Raw genomic sequence first — 13,342 nt, 5'->3', positions numbered from 1 at the left:
GAAAAGGCAGAGGAACCAGAGATCAAATTGCCAACATCCGTTGGATCATCAAAAAAGCAAGAGAGTTCCAGAAAAGCACCTACTTCTGCTTTATTGATTATGCCAAAGCCTTTGACTCTGTGGATCACCACAGACTGTGGAATATTCTTCAAGAGATGAGAACACCATCTGACCTGCCTCCTGAGAAATCTATATGCAGGTCAAAAAGCAACAGTGAGAACAGGACATGGAACAACAGACTGGTTCCAATTGGGAAAGGAGTACATCAAGGCTGTATGTTGTCACCCTGCTTATTTAACTTATATGCAGAGTACATCATGAGAAATGCTGGGCTGGATGAAGCATAAGCTGGAATCAAGATTGCCGGGAGAAATATCAATAACCTCAGATATGCAGATGACACCACCCTTATGGCAGAAAGTGAAGAAGAACTAAAGAGCCTCTTGATGAAAGTGAAAGAGGAGAGTGAAGAAGTTGGCTTAAAGCTCAACATTCAGAAAACAAAGATTGTGGCATCTGGTCCCATCACTTCATGGAAAATAGATGGAGAAACAGTGGAAACAGTGACAGATTTTATTTTCTTGGGCTCCAAAATCACCACAGATGGTGATTGCAGCCATGAAATTAAAAGACGCTTGCTCCTTGGAAGAAAAGTTATGACCAACTTAGTGTGTTAAAAAGCAGAGACATTACTTTGCTGACAAAGGTCCATCTAGTCAAAGCTATGGTTTTTCCAGTAGTCATGTATGGATGTGAGAGTTGGACTATAAAGAAAGCTGAGTGCTGAAGAATTGATGCTTTTTTTTTTTTTAATCTTATTTTTTGCAATTTATTTTTTATTTTTTAAATTTTTTCCCCCATTTATTTTTATTAGTTGGAGGCCAATTACTTTACAATATTGTAGTGGTGTTTGTCATACATTGACATGAATCAGCCATGGATTTACATGTGTTCCCCATCCCGATCCCCACTCCCGCCTCCCTCTCCATCCCATCCCTCTGGGTCTTCCCAGTGCACCAGCCCTGAGCACTTGTCTAATGCATCCAGCTTGGGCTGGTGATCTGTTTCACCCTTGATAGTATACTTGTTTCAATGCTATTCTCTCAGAACATCCCACCCTCGCCTTCTCCCACAGAGTCTAAAAGTCTGTTCTGTACATCCATGTCTCTTTTTCTGTTTTGCATATAGGGTTATCGTTACCATCTTTTTAAATTCCATATATATGCGTTAGTATACTGTATTGGTCTTTATCTTTCTGGCTTATTTCACTCTGTATAATGGGCTCCAGTTTCATCCATCTCATTAGAACTGATTCAAATGAATTCTTTTTAATGGCTGAGTAATATTCCATGGTGTATATGTACCACTGCTTCCTTATCCATTCATCTGCTGATGGGCATCTAGGTTGCTTCCATGTCCTGGCTATTATAAACAGTGCTGCGATGAACATTGGTGTCTCTTTCAGATCTGGTTTCCTTGGTGTGTATGCCCAGGAGTGGGATTGCTGGGTCATACGGCAGTTCTATTTCCAGTTTTTTAAGAAATCTCCACACTGTTCTCCATAGTGGCTGTACTAGTTTGCATTCCCACCAACAGTGTAAGAGGGTTCCCTTTTCTCCACACCCTCTCCAGCATTTATTGCTTGTAGACTTTTGGATAGCAGCCATTCCGGCTGGCGTGTAATGGTACCTCATTGAGGTTTTGATTTGCATTTCTCTGATAATGAGTAATGTTGAGCATCTTTTCATGTGTTTGTTAGCCATCTGTATGCCTTCTTTGGAGGAATGTCTGTTTAGATCTTTGGCCCATTTTTTGATTGGGTCATTTATTTTTCTGGAATTGAGCTGCAGGAGTTGCTTGTATATTTTTGAGATTAATCCTTTGTCTGTTTCTTCATTTGCTATCATTTTCTCCCAATCTGAGGGCTGTCTTTTCACCTTGCTTATAGTTTCCTTTGTAGTGCAAAAGCTTTTAAGTTTCATTAGGTCCCATTTGTTTAGTTTTGCTTTTATTTCCAATATTCTGGGAGGTGGGTCATAGAGGATCTTGCTGTGATTTATGTCGGAGAGTGTTTTGCCTATGTTCTCCTCTAGGAGTTTTATAGTTTCTGGTCTTACATTTAGATCTTTAATCCATTTTGAGTTTATTTTTGTGTATGGTGTTAGAAAGTGTTCTAGTTTCGTTCTTTTACAAGTGGTTGACCAGTTTTCCCAGCACCACTTGTTAAAGAGGTTGTCTTTTTTCCATTGTATATTCTTGCCTTCTTTGTCGAAGATAAGGTGTCTGTAGGGAATTGATACTTTTGAACTGTGGTGTTGGAGAAGACTCTTGAGAGTCCCTTGGACTGCAAGGAGATCAAACCAGTCCGTCCTAAAGGAAATCAGTCCTGAATATTCATTGAAAGGACTGATGCTGAAGCTGAAGCTCCAATACTTTGGCCACCTGATTTGAAGAATGACTCATTCAGTTCTGAGTGGAAAAGACCTTGATGCTGAGAAACATTGAAGGCAGGAGGAGAAGGGATCGACAGAGGATAAGACTGTTGGGTGGCATCACTGACTCGATGGACATGAGTTTAAACAAGTTCCTGAAGTTGGTGATGGACAGGGAAGCCTGGCGTGCTGCAGTCCATGAGGTCACAAAGAGTTGGACACAACTGAGAACCTGAACTGAACTGAGTCTTTCCAAACTTTGGGAGCAGGGGTTAGAAAGCACAGCCTGCACTAAAGGAACTAGCAATTCAGGCTCTGGGAGTGAGACATGTGAAGGGCGATTGTTTCCCCAGCTCCTTTCCGTGGCTCCCCACCCCGCTGCTCCTCTGCTGAGGCTCTGATTACCTCTGTGGCTTCTGTGGCCTCTGTGACCCAACCCCTGCCTGCCTGTCCAGAGTCTCCTGGGATCTCCTCACCCCAGCTCCCTCTGTCCCCGTCATCTCCTCCCCTGCCTGTTACACCCTCCCCTGCCCCTTAGCTCTTGCTGACCTTTTGTCCTCTGCTTCCACTTCAAGCATGACTCCCTTTGGGAGGCTATCACCTGGTGCAGATTAAACTCTGTATCGGTATCTGTTAAATGAATGAATAAATGATTGGTTGTTTAGGAGGGCCCCAGGCCTTCTTCAGGAAATAATAGACTTTTGGCATCTGTGCCAAGTGGCAGGTAGACTTCACCTCCCTCCCGCCTGACATGCCCAGCTCATGGCAGGAGTGGCCAGGAGAGAGAAAGCAGAGGCCGTGCTGGGGTGAGTGACTGAGGGTGGCTCTTCCCAGCTCACAGTCCTCAACTCTATGTGTGGGTCACCAGGAGAGCCTGCGCACTCTCCCAGGCTCAGCCCATGGCGCTGTGGCTGACTTTCAGAAGGTCAGAGCAGAACGTGGTGGGCCTTCTTTCTGGAAGACTTGGTGAGGCTGCCTGTGCTGCAGAATTGGCGGTGTCCTGGGCCCTGGGCTTCCAAGGACCCTGAGTGTGTGCGCTTGGTTTGGCATGCGTCCTGAGCCGTAACTCTGTGCCAGGCCCTGCTTGGTGACCACACAGTGACCTTGCCCACTGGAGCCCTCCACTGAGCCAGCCTCTCTGAACTTCCTCAGTGGAGGCAAAGCTCTGGCTTTCTGGAGCTCCGAGCTGTGCGCAGAGCCCAGCCTGTGAAGCCCGTGCGAGAGGACAGGAGGACAGCCTGGCTGCCAGGGACTGACCTCCTCCAGAGGCAGAGGTGGGGGCACGTCTGGTGGGGCAGCCCGATGGGGAGGGAAGAGGTGGACACCGTCCAGTGGGGCTCAGCAGGGTGGGGCCTTGGCAGGAGTGGCCAGGAGCCTGCAGACAGGAAGGAGCCCTTATTAGGAGTTCAGAGCCTGGCAGGGAGGACAGGGGCTAGTGAGTTTATGTGGAGTTGGTGGGCAGGGAGAAGTCTCCTAGAGGTGGATGCAGTTACTCTGATGGGAAGAGACACTTCAGTGGGAGCACTGGGGAACTCAGGCCAAGGTCATGCTTTGGCGAGAGTGCCAGGGGTCAGGATGACTCGCCAGAGCAGTAGCTGAGGAGAGGCCAGCTGAGCCTTCTTCCCCCATGTGTGTGTGTGCGTGTACACTTGTGTACACAAGGGCCCCTTGGTGAATGCCAGCCAGTGGAAAACACTGCTGGGCAGACCGCGTCTGAGCCCTGAGCTCCCACATACCGCTTGTCTTGGTGCCCTTGTGGGATAATCCCACGGGGTAGGCCATGATGGAAGAGGGGGCTCTGAGGATGATGTCCCACGGGCAGGAAGGCCAGTGTCACAGGCTTCTAGAGGAGGGCCTCAGGCTCCAGACTGGAAGACATGATCAGAGATCCCGCTAAGGAGCCCTCATGTTGGGCTGTCGGTCGTTCAGTCTATAGCCCAGCTTAGGTATCCTCTTGGGCCAGAACTGACCTGGGATCCATTTTCTCAGGGGTGTCCTGAGCCACCTCTGAAGACCTTTCCAGTAGAGGTTGCTGGGGCACTCTGAGCTCTCTGCCTACACAGGGGACTCTGAAAGGCCAGCACTCCTTTCAACACCCAAAGCTGGTGTCTTTGTTCAAATGTCAGAGCCTGTATTGTAGTTGCCCCCAGTAAGACATCTGGGGAAACACCAGCTTTGGGCATTATCTCAAGGACACAGCATCCCACTGCTTCAAGCTCCTTGGTGTGGATTCCTTCTTACATGGGTGGGGCTTTGACCTGATGAATGAAGTTTGGGGCAGCAGCGGGCTGGTGGGGCAGGGGTGGAAGGGGGACTGGCGATGGCCTTCTGTAAGGGCACCTGCCAGGGAGAGATGTGACACACGCTGGTTCCCTCTAGGGCTTCCCAATGGCAAAAGCAGAGGCCTCTCCTCTGGGCCTGTCTACCAGCAGTGTTTCTGGGTGGCCCTGAATGAGCAACTTGGTTCCAGAGGGCCTTGGGGAATGATGGCCCTGGAGGCCATTCCTCACTGGAATCTTTCACCCACCATTTCTCTTGTTTTGGATGGTTCAGACCCAAAGCTCACAATATATATTTCAACCATTTTAATTTTCAATTGATAGTTTGTAATATTTTCTTTGAAATGTAGGCATCACCACCAGGGACTGTGATAGTGTGAAGAGCTAACAATACAGAACCCATAGAGAATTTAATGCTGTACTTTCTTTGTAATTTACATTTCTGAATAGGCAATACATTTAAAGTTCTGTAACAAAGCAAACAGAACAGTCATGCTATGAAAAGTCTCCTTCTCTTTTGCCTCCATCCATTTAGTTTCTACCTCCCTAAATGGGTACCACTCTAAATATTTCTCATGTTGCCTCCGTATGGCTCTGGAAGGCACCACGAGAAACACACACCCACACATATATATATTTATCAGTTCAGTTCAGTCCAGTCACTCAGCTGTGTCCTACTCTTTGTGACCCCATCGACTGCAGCACGTTAGGCTCCCCTGTCCATCACCTGTCCATCACCAACTCTCAAAGCTTGCTCAAACTCATGTCCATCGAGTCAGTGATGCCATCCAACCATCTCATCCTCTGTTGTCCCCTTCTTCTCCTGTCTTCAATCTTTCCCAGCATCAGCGTCTTTTCCAATGAGCCAGTTCTTCACATTAGGTGGCCAAAGTATTGGAGTTTCAGCTTTAGCATCAGTCCTTCCGATGAGTATTCAGGACTGATTTCCTTTAGGACGGACTGGTTTGATCTCCTTGCAGTCCAGGGGACTCTCAAGAGTCTTCTCCAACACCACAGTTCAAAAGCATAAATTCTTCAGCGCTCAGCTTTCTTTATAGTCCAGCTCTCACATCCACATGTGACTACTGGAAAAACCATAGCTTTGACTAGACAGACCTTTGTTGGCAAAGTAATGTCTCTGCTTTTAAATATGCTGTCTAGGTTGGTCATAACTTTTCTTCCAAGGAACAAGCATCTTTTAATTTCATGGCTGCGGTCACCATCTGCAGTGATTTTGGAGCCCAAGAAAATAAAGTCTGTCACTGTTTCCATTGTTTCTCCATCTATTTGCCTTGAAGTGATGGAACCAGATGCCATGATCTTAGTTTTCTGAATTTTGGGTTTTAAGCCAGCTTTTTCACTCTCCTCTTTCATTTTCCTCAAGAGGCTCTTTAGTTCTTCACTTTCTACCATAAGGGTGGTGACATCTGTGTATCTGAGGTTATTGATATTTCTCTCGGCAATCTTGATTCTAGTCTGCACTTCATGCAGCTCGGCATTTCGCATGATGTATTCTGCATATAAGTTAAAGTTAAATATATAAATAAATACACACACACACACACACACACACATACACACACAATGCATGTAAAGTCTTATTTTCTTCCTTTTTTACACGAAAGATTGTGTGCTGTGCTGAATCTTATTTATTTTTCATTTCACGATGTGTCTTGAACATCTTTCTGGATCACTTCGCAGAGGAAGTCCTCTTTCCTTTTTGCTGCTGCGCGGAGTTCTACTGTGTGAGCAGACCGTAACTTATTTAACCAGTTCCTAAAACAAACTTTGGGTTGTTTCCTGTCTTTTGCTACTAGTACTTTGTACATGTATCACTTCCTATAGGTGTAAGTTTAACTGTAAAATAAATTCCCAGAGGTGCAATTGCTCTATCAAAGAGAACTTGCATTTGTGATCCTGACTTTGTTGTTTAGTCACTGGGTTGTGTCTGACTCTTTGCGACCCGATGGACTGCAGCGTGCCAGGCTTCCCTGTCCTTCACCATTTCCTGGAGTTTGCTCAAATTGCTGTCCGTTGAGTTGGTGATGCTGTCTAACCGTCTCACAGCCTTGTGGTGAAGGGGCTTGTGTAACTCCGTGAAGCTATGAGCCATGCCGTGCTAGGCTCAGGATGGGTCATAGTGGAGTGTTCTGACAAAATGGACCACTGGAGGAGGGGATGGCAGAGCACTCCAGTATTCCTGTCACGAGAGCCCCATGTGATCTTGATAGATTTTATCAAATTGTCCACCAGGGGTGTGTGACGAGTAGACTCCCGTCAGACCTGTATGAGAGCATGTGTTTCCCTACAGCCTTCCTAACACTTGTGTTTTATTGGCTGGTCACATGATATGATGGCAAACGTCCCAGGTAAGGGCCTCAGCTCTGGGACAAAACTGATCCAAGGGGACCTTCATTGCAGGAGAGGCGGTGGTGCTTGGTGGTTAAGCCTCTGAGTCAACCTGCGTTCCAATCCTCAGGCAAACCAGTGTACTTTTCTAGGTCTCAATTTTCTCCTCTGCAAAATGGGGGAAATAATACCATCTGCATTGGTTTCGTTGTGGGGATTAACTGCAATGAAACGTGCTTCACGCAGGGCCTGGCGTGTGGCTGTGGGAAGCTGGCTCTGGCCTAACCAGCCGGGTGACCTCGGCAAAGAACCCCTCCCCACCTGCGCTCCTGTGTCCTCTCTCATCAGGGAAGGAGGTGGGCTTGGTGTCTCCCAGACCCGCTTCCCAATCCAGGGTCTGGCCTGTCTTGCCCAGCGGCTTGCGGCACCCGCACTCACCCCTCCTCTCTCGTGCTCATCAAAGGTATTCAGGAGTCTCCCGTGCCGAACGGCCACTCACTGCCAGGCCGAGATTTCCTCCGGAAGCAGATGCGGGGAGACCTGTTCACGCAACAGCAGCTGGAGGTGCTGGACCGCGTGTTTGAGAGGCAGCACTACCCGGACATCTTCACCACCGCGGAGCCCATCAAGCCTGAGCAGGTATGACCCCGACTCGCTGCCTCCGCCACCCGCCACCCGCCACCCGCAGGCAGGCCTGGGTGACGTACCCGAAGGCGTTCGGCAGGGTGTGCGTGAGAGTGCCGGGTGTTACTCAGAGCCACACCTGGCCAGTGGCGGCCTCCGAGGTCTAGAGGACGCATCTGGGGCTCTCGCGATTGCTGGCCCTGGTGGCTGGTCTCTCGGGCCCGGCGGGGGGGCGTTCCATGTCTGGCTGCTCTGCCATTGCTGAGTGGGCTGTGCTTACCCGGGGCTCTGCGCACAGGCTGGTGTAATGATGTCCTGAGCCACTTGAGGTGGTCTTGGGTCATTATCCTGTCTGTCAGGATGCAGGTGGAGATATGTGAGCACCGTATGGCCATAAACCAGGTGATGATGGCCCTGGCGTGTCCCCCACTGTCAGCCCCCTCGTCATGTTGCCCTGTCATGCTTTTAGAATTGAATCCAAGGGTCTGGAGATGAAGAAGTGTCTCACTGGACAGACTCACAGCTGGGTCATTTGCAAGAGAGGGAAGAAAGCAAGATGATCCTTGCTAGCAGCCTTCTGCTCTAACCTGGGCTGAGAAGCAGTCCCTGCCTCAGAGAAGGGAGGGACCAGAAAGGCTCTGCCCAGGGAGGGGCTCTCAGGACCTCGATGAGTTTCCCCCTAAGTACCAGATTTGATTCAGGAGACTGGTTCCTGGTGCCCCGCATGTGACAAGCCCTGGGCTGGAGACCTCACAGGCACAGGAGGCTCGGACTTGATTCCTGCGTCCTGAGAGCTCCCATCCGCTGGGTGAGATGCAGGGGCCTAGAGCGATGACTTCCCCAGCACTTGCTGGCTGGTCCTGGTGGTGAAGACTAACCTGCTGAGCTGCCTCAGCAGACTAATGAGAGGATGGCTTCTGCAGTTTTCCCAAAGAGTCACCCGAAACAGTGTAGGCTGCAGGACAGGCTGCCGTGGAGAGAGGAGGTGCCGGAGGGGACCTTGGACAGGGAGGAGTGAGCAAGGCCCCAGGGACCACCACCCTGTGACAGTCTGGCTGCCTTTGTGTGGTTGCCAGGAGGACACTCACAGACCATCTAGCTGCTTTGTTTTCAGATGGGGAAGCTGGGGCCTAGTGAGGCAAAGAGGCTTGGCCTAAGGTCACCCAACAAGTCTGGGCATCCTTGGTGGTTCAGATGGTAAAGAATCTGCCTGCAAGTGCAGGAGACCTGAGTTCAATCCCAGGGTGGAGAAGTTTCCCTGGAGAAAAGAATGAATACCCACTCCATTATTCTTGCCAGGAGAATTCTGTGGACAGAGGAGCCTGACCATGGGGTTGCAAAGAGTCAAACATGACTGAGTGACTTTCATTCACTGACTCACTCACCCAACAAGTTATGTATTCACTTAACAAACACTGATGAGTGTTTATTATGTGCAAGGCACTGAGCCAGTCACTCGGTACATGAGTGAACAAGACAGGCTTAGACCTGCCCTCAGGGTGACTACTGATGTGTGGAAGAATCACAACAAAGAAGGATTACTCAAAGGGTCTTGGATGACAGATGTGCTAGGCACTGAGGAGGAGACGTCTGAGGTTCTCTAGAGGCATAAAGCAGGTGCTGAGCCAGCCTGGAGGCCACAGTGGCTTCCGCTGAGCCCCGAAGGGACGTGGTCGGGAGAACAGACCGGCAGAGGGAAGAGTACAAAGACCCTGAGGCCAGAGGGAGTGTGGCAGGAGTGAGGAAGGAAGGGAAGTGTGGCTGGGCTTCAGGGAAGGGACTGGGGGAGGGGAGGAGGAGATGCCGGGTAGCCGGGTCTGGTCTCATAGACGGTGCTCAGCGTTTCCGTCTTTCTCCTGCAGTGGAATGACCCCTCCTCCAGGAATCACACAGTCATGGGTGCAGGTCAGAGCTAGTCTCACACACTGTAGGTCCTGGGCTCTGGGGAGAAGTGTCTGTTTCCATCACAGGCAGCCTGTCCCACTGCTCGGAGCCCTTCAGAGAGATGCCCGAAGCCACATTCCATCTGACCCCCTAAGGAGAGAGCAGAGGGACTCAACTTGGAACCTTCCTTGGATGAGCCTACCTTTCCCTCCAGAATCTGGGAGAAAAGTTATCTTGTAACCTTTCACAATATTACATAATTTTAGAGCCAGTAGGGCTCTAAAAAGAAGCTATCAATCTCCTCATTTCTTACAGGCCCACAGAAAGGATAGGGTTTGTCTGACCTCTGCACAAAACCTCTGGCATTTCTACTAAGCTCTTATTTACTTAATTCAGACTTTAGGTGTCAGGGATCATGTTTCCCTCTGTGTTTCATGTGATTCTCATGCAAACACAGAATCTAATCCTAGTTCATTCAGCTTGGAATGCCCAGAAGCCCAGGCAGACTATAGGGCTTCATGCTTTGGAGGAGTCCACCCACATATCCATGCACTCACTTGCTCAGATGCTCATTTGCTCATTTATCCCGCATGTATCTCACATGGTAACTGTGACCGTGGCACAGTGCTGGGCCCCCAGAGGCAGGAGGGCGGGATGAATCAGGCCTCAGCTCAGCCCCCAGCCTCACAGGGGCAATGTGATGTGGATTCAGAACCTGTAAGGCAAGGGAGAAAGTTCTGTGTACCCTGATGAACAGAGACGGTGCCTCCACAGGGAGCACGGGGAGGAAGGATGTTATGGAGGAAGTGACGTTGGGGGACAGGTCAGTAGGCCTGTGTAGAGATGGGCCTTGGAGGAGGAGCCCTGTTCCTAGCAGTCTGGCCTTGCAGTGTCCTTCAGAACAGCACTGACACTCTGCGGGCCTGACTCTGATTGTGTGGGCTCCGAGGCAGGGCCCGCCTGCGGGGTAATGACTGACTCAGTGCTTTCTGGTTCACCTTCCCGTAATGGGCCGTAATGAGGAGAGATAGTAGGTGAGACCACGGGGCTGCGGGTACACACACAGGCACTGGACTATGAATGACGCACCCTCGCTCCACACTCCCAGTCACTTGGGATAAATGTTGGCCGAGCAAGGGGCCACAGGCTAGGAAGGGACGCGCGTCAAGGGTACAGGTTTCTCACACCTGCTGGCAGCCTGGCCTCGTGAGCCCCAGTGGGTCAGGAAGGGGCCCAGAGCTCTGGCCATCAGGGCCGGCCCCTCTTCCAAGTGTGAGCTGATCTGGTCTCCTGGGTCTAGTGGCAGCTCGCGGGGGAGGATGAAGATTTACTGGCCTTAGACTTGGGAGTGTCTGACTTGAGTCCAGCCTCTGTCCAGCTGGGCAAGTCACTTTTACTCCAGACTTCAGTTTCTGTTTCTGGGACAGTAGGGAGTGTGGTTTTGACATCAGCCCAGCACAGCCCAGTAGTAGCGGCAGTGATCTTCCCTGTCTATGCAGTTTCCAAAGATCTTTCACATCCATCCTCGCATCAGACTCTCCATGCAAATGCCCGCTACACAGGCCAGGCAAGATTTGTGAGCCCATTTAACAGACTGGAACATTTTTTTTCAGACCGTTCACCCTGTTTTCAGGCTTCTGGGATTTGTCGAGGCTGCAGACCTGGACTCTGACCTCAAGATCTTTTGTCTACCTTGGACAAGACAGATATATGGGCCTCCGTGTCCCCAAACAGTTCTAGGAGCCAGTTTTCTGATTGACTGGTTTTCAGAACTGGCCTTTTGCAGCCAGAGTCTGCTGGTCATTCTTAGAACCCTCAGAGTCTTGCCAGAGGCTTGGGTGGTCAAATCCTCCTTAATCTCCCTGCCTCCAACTGCCATAGGAAGAGCATACTTCCTCAGGGCCAGGCTGGGGTCCTGCCTGTCACTTCCACAAGCTCAGAGCCCACCCTCACCTGGCTGCTCTTCCTGCCAAGATCTGTCCCGGGTGGAAGCAGCCATGCTTCTTCCTTTTAAACAGGAACTTAGTAAAACCTTGTCCTGGGTAGAATGGGTTAATGTATACACACTCCTAGGACAATGAAACACTTCCTTTTCAAAATGGTTATTGAAAAAGCAATTCTGTTTTTCCTCCATGTGGAGCGAGTAAAAATCACCTTGGAGGAGAAGAGAAAAAAAAAAGAAACGCGGGCGAGTGGTATGTGTGTGTGTGTGTTTCGAACAGTGGAATGTGTTTCAGTAAAACTCACGTTGACGCTGTCATGGGTGCCACGCTGCTGGCTGGCGGGAGCTGGTCCCTCCTCCAGCCACGGCAGGAAGGCCACCCCAGAGCACAGCCTGCCGTATTTACTCTCGGCAGACTATTAACCAACACTAGGCTATTAATCTGGCTTTTGAGCCTTCACTAAAGCCCATAAAAGCTCACAGTTGTCAAATGGAGTTCATTTTAATTTCCTTTCAATCACAGTAAATTATTCAGGTGATAAATCAGCTGGAGCAGCCTCCTGGCTGTAATAGAAACCCTAATTCCTGGCTAATTATCCAGCCCATTGCTGCCAACAGATCAATACGGGCGCAAAATGGAACGGGCCCAGGGCCCTCCCTCCCATCGGGCCAGAGACAGGAAGACAGCTGGGGAAGGGGGACATGCTGCTGACCTCCCGGAAAGTTCAAAGGTCACAGGGGGTTAAACCGGGAGACGTCCTGTCCCTTGCTAACAGAGAAGCCGCCAGGAATGCCTCCTGCCCCCATCAGCTGCTTTGCCCCTGCTCAGCGGCCTTTCTCCAGGCTGGTGGGCCTGGGGCTGAGTGCTGCCTGCTTCTGTGGGCATCCTCTTCCTGGGAAGGCGTTGGTTTTATGTTTCTGAGCACGATTGAGCTGGGTCATCAGAGAGGGTTTGAACTCTTGCTAAGTCAGGTAGAGAGCTGGGGACTGTGAGGAAATGATGAGGTGGCACACATGTTTTCGTTCTTCAGGGAATTCCGGGAGGAGAGCGGGTAGGGAGAGAAGTGGGGAGCGGAGACAGGTGTGCCAGGCTAAGCACGGGGAAAGGCTTCCTGGAGGAGGTGTCCTTCATGCGGTGCCCTGAGGGGTGGGCGGAACGTAGCTCTGTGGAGAAGGTAGAGTTGGCTGCAGAGGGCGTTCTAGGCGGGAGCTGCACGGATGAAGGCATGGAGGGTGGAGGTACGGCAGGGACCTGCGGGCCAGGCTAAGTGGTTGGGATATGGGCTGAGCCAAAGAAAGTCGGAGACAACAGGGCTGCAGCAGCGGGCGGCCCTGAACCCCGAAGGGCTGGCTTTGCCCTGGAGGCAGTGCGTCCCAAGGAGCCCGGAGTCTGAGGCCTGGGCTGGTCGGCGCTCCTGGAAGCAAGCGTCCGTGGGGCTCCTGCCTCCTGCGCGGTTCCTGCTGCCCCGCGGGCTTTCTCTTCCCGAAGCGCGTCCTCACGTGGTGGCCCTTGTGGTTTCCCACTGCTCAAAATCTAAATCCCAGCTTTCTGTCTTCATCCCGGCCCTTCACCATCCCCGTGGCCCTCTGCTTCCCTACATGATGCTCTGCTGGAGCCGGGCCTGACCCCTCATGCTCCACATGGGTTGGGCTCCTCCTATGCAAGTGGGCCATGGACGATGGCTGGGGTGTGTGTGTGTGTGTGTGTGTGTGTGTGTGTGAGCGTGCCCAAGCATGGGAACCCCGGCTCTGAGCTTGGAGTGAGGCAGGGACTGCAGTTATTGTTCTTTCTTGATGCTGTTATTCTCCAAACTCCTGCTCACAGTTTCCCT

At 50.8% G+C, this 13,342-nt stretch overlaps 1 protein-coding gene across 8 annotated transcripts in view; it reads left to right on the top strand.

Moving 5' to 3' along the window:
- PAX5 (paired box 5) overlaps positions 1-13,342 on the top strand; it is a 186,194-nt gene that overhangs the window by 60,375 nt on the left and 112,477 nt on the right. For all 8 annotated transcript variants that reach the window (XM_061132928.1, XM_061132925.1, XM_061132927.1 and 5 more), the window contains one exon: positions 7,524-7,699. In XM_061132928.1, coding sequence (XP_060988911.1) covers positions 7,524-7,699 — 176 coding nt within the window. The remainder of the gene's footprint in view (positions 1-7,523; positions 7,700-13,342) is intronic.

The sequence above is a fragment of the Dama dama genome, chromosome 29 (genome assembly GCF_033118175.1).
Source record: "Dama dama isolate Ldn47 chromosome 29, ASM3311817v1, whole genome shotgun sequence".
Lineage (NCBI taxonomy): Eukaryota > Metazoa > Chordata > Mammalia > Artiodactyla > Cervidae > Dama > Dama dama.
Note: the sequence above shows the minus strand (reverse complement) of the source record. Positions and strands in the feature narration are given on the sequence as shown.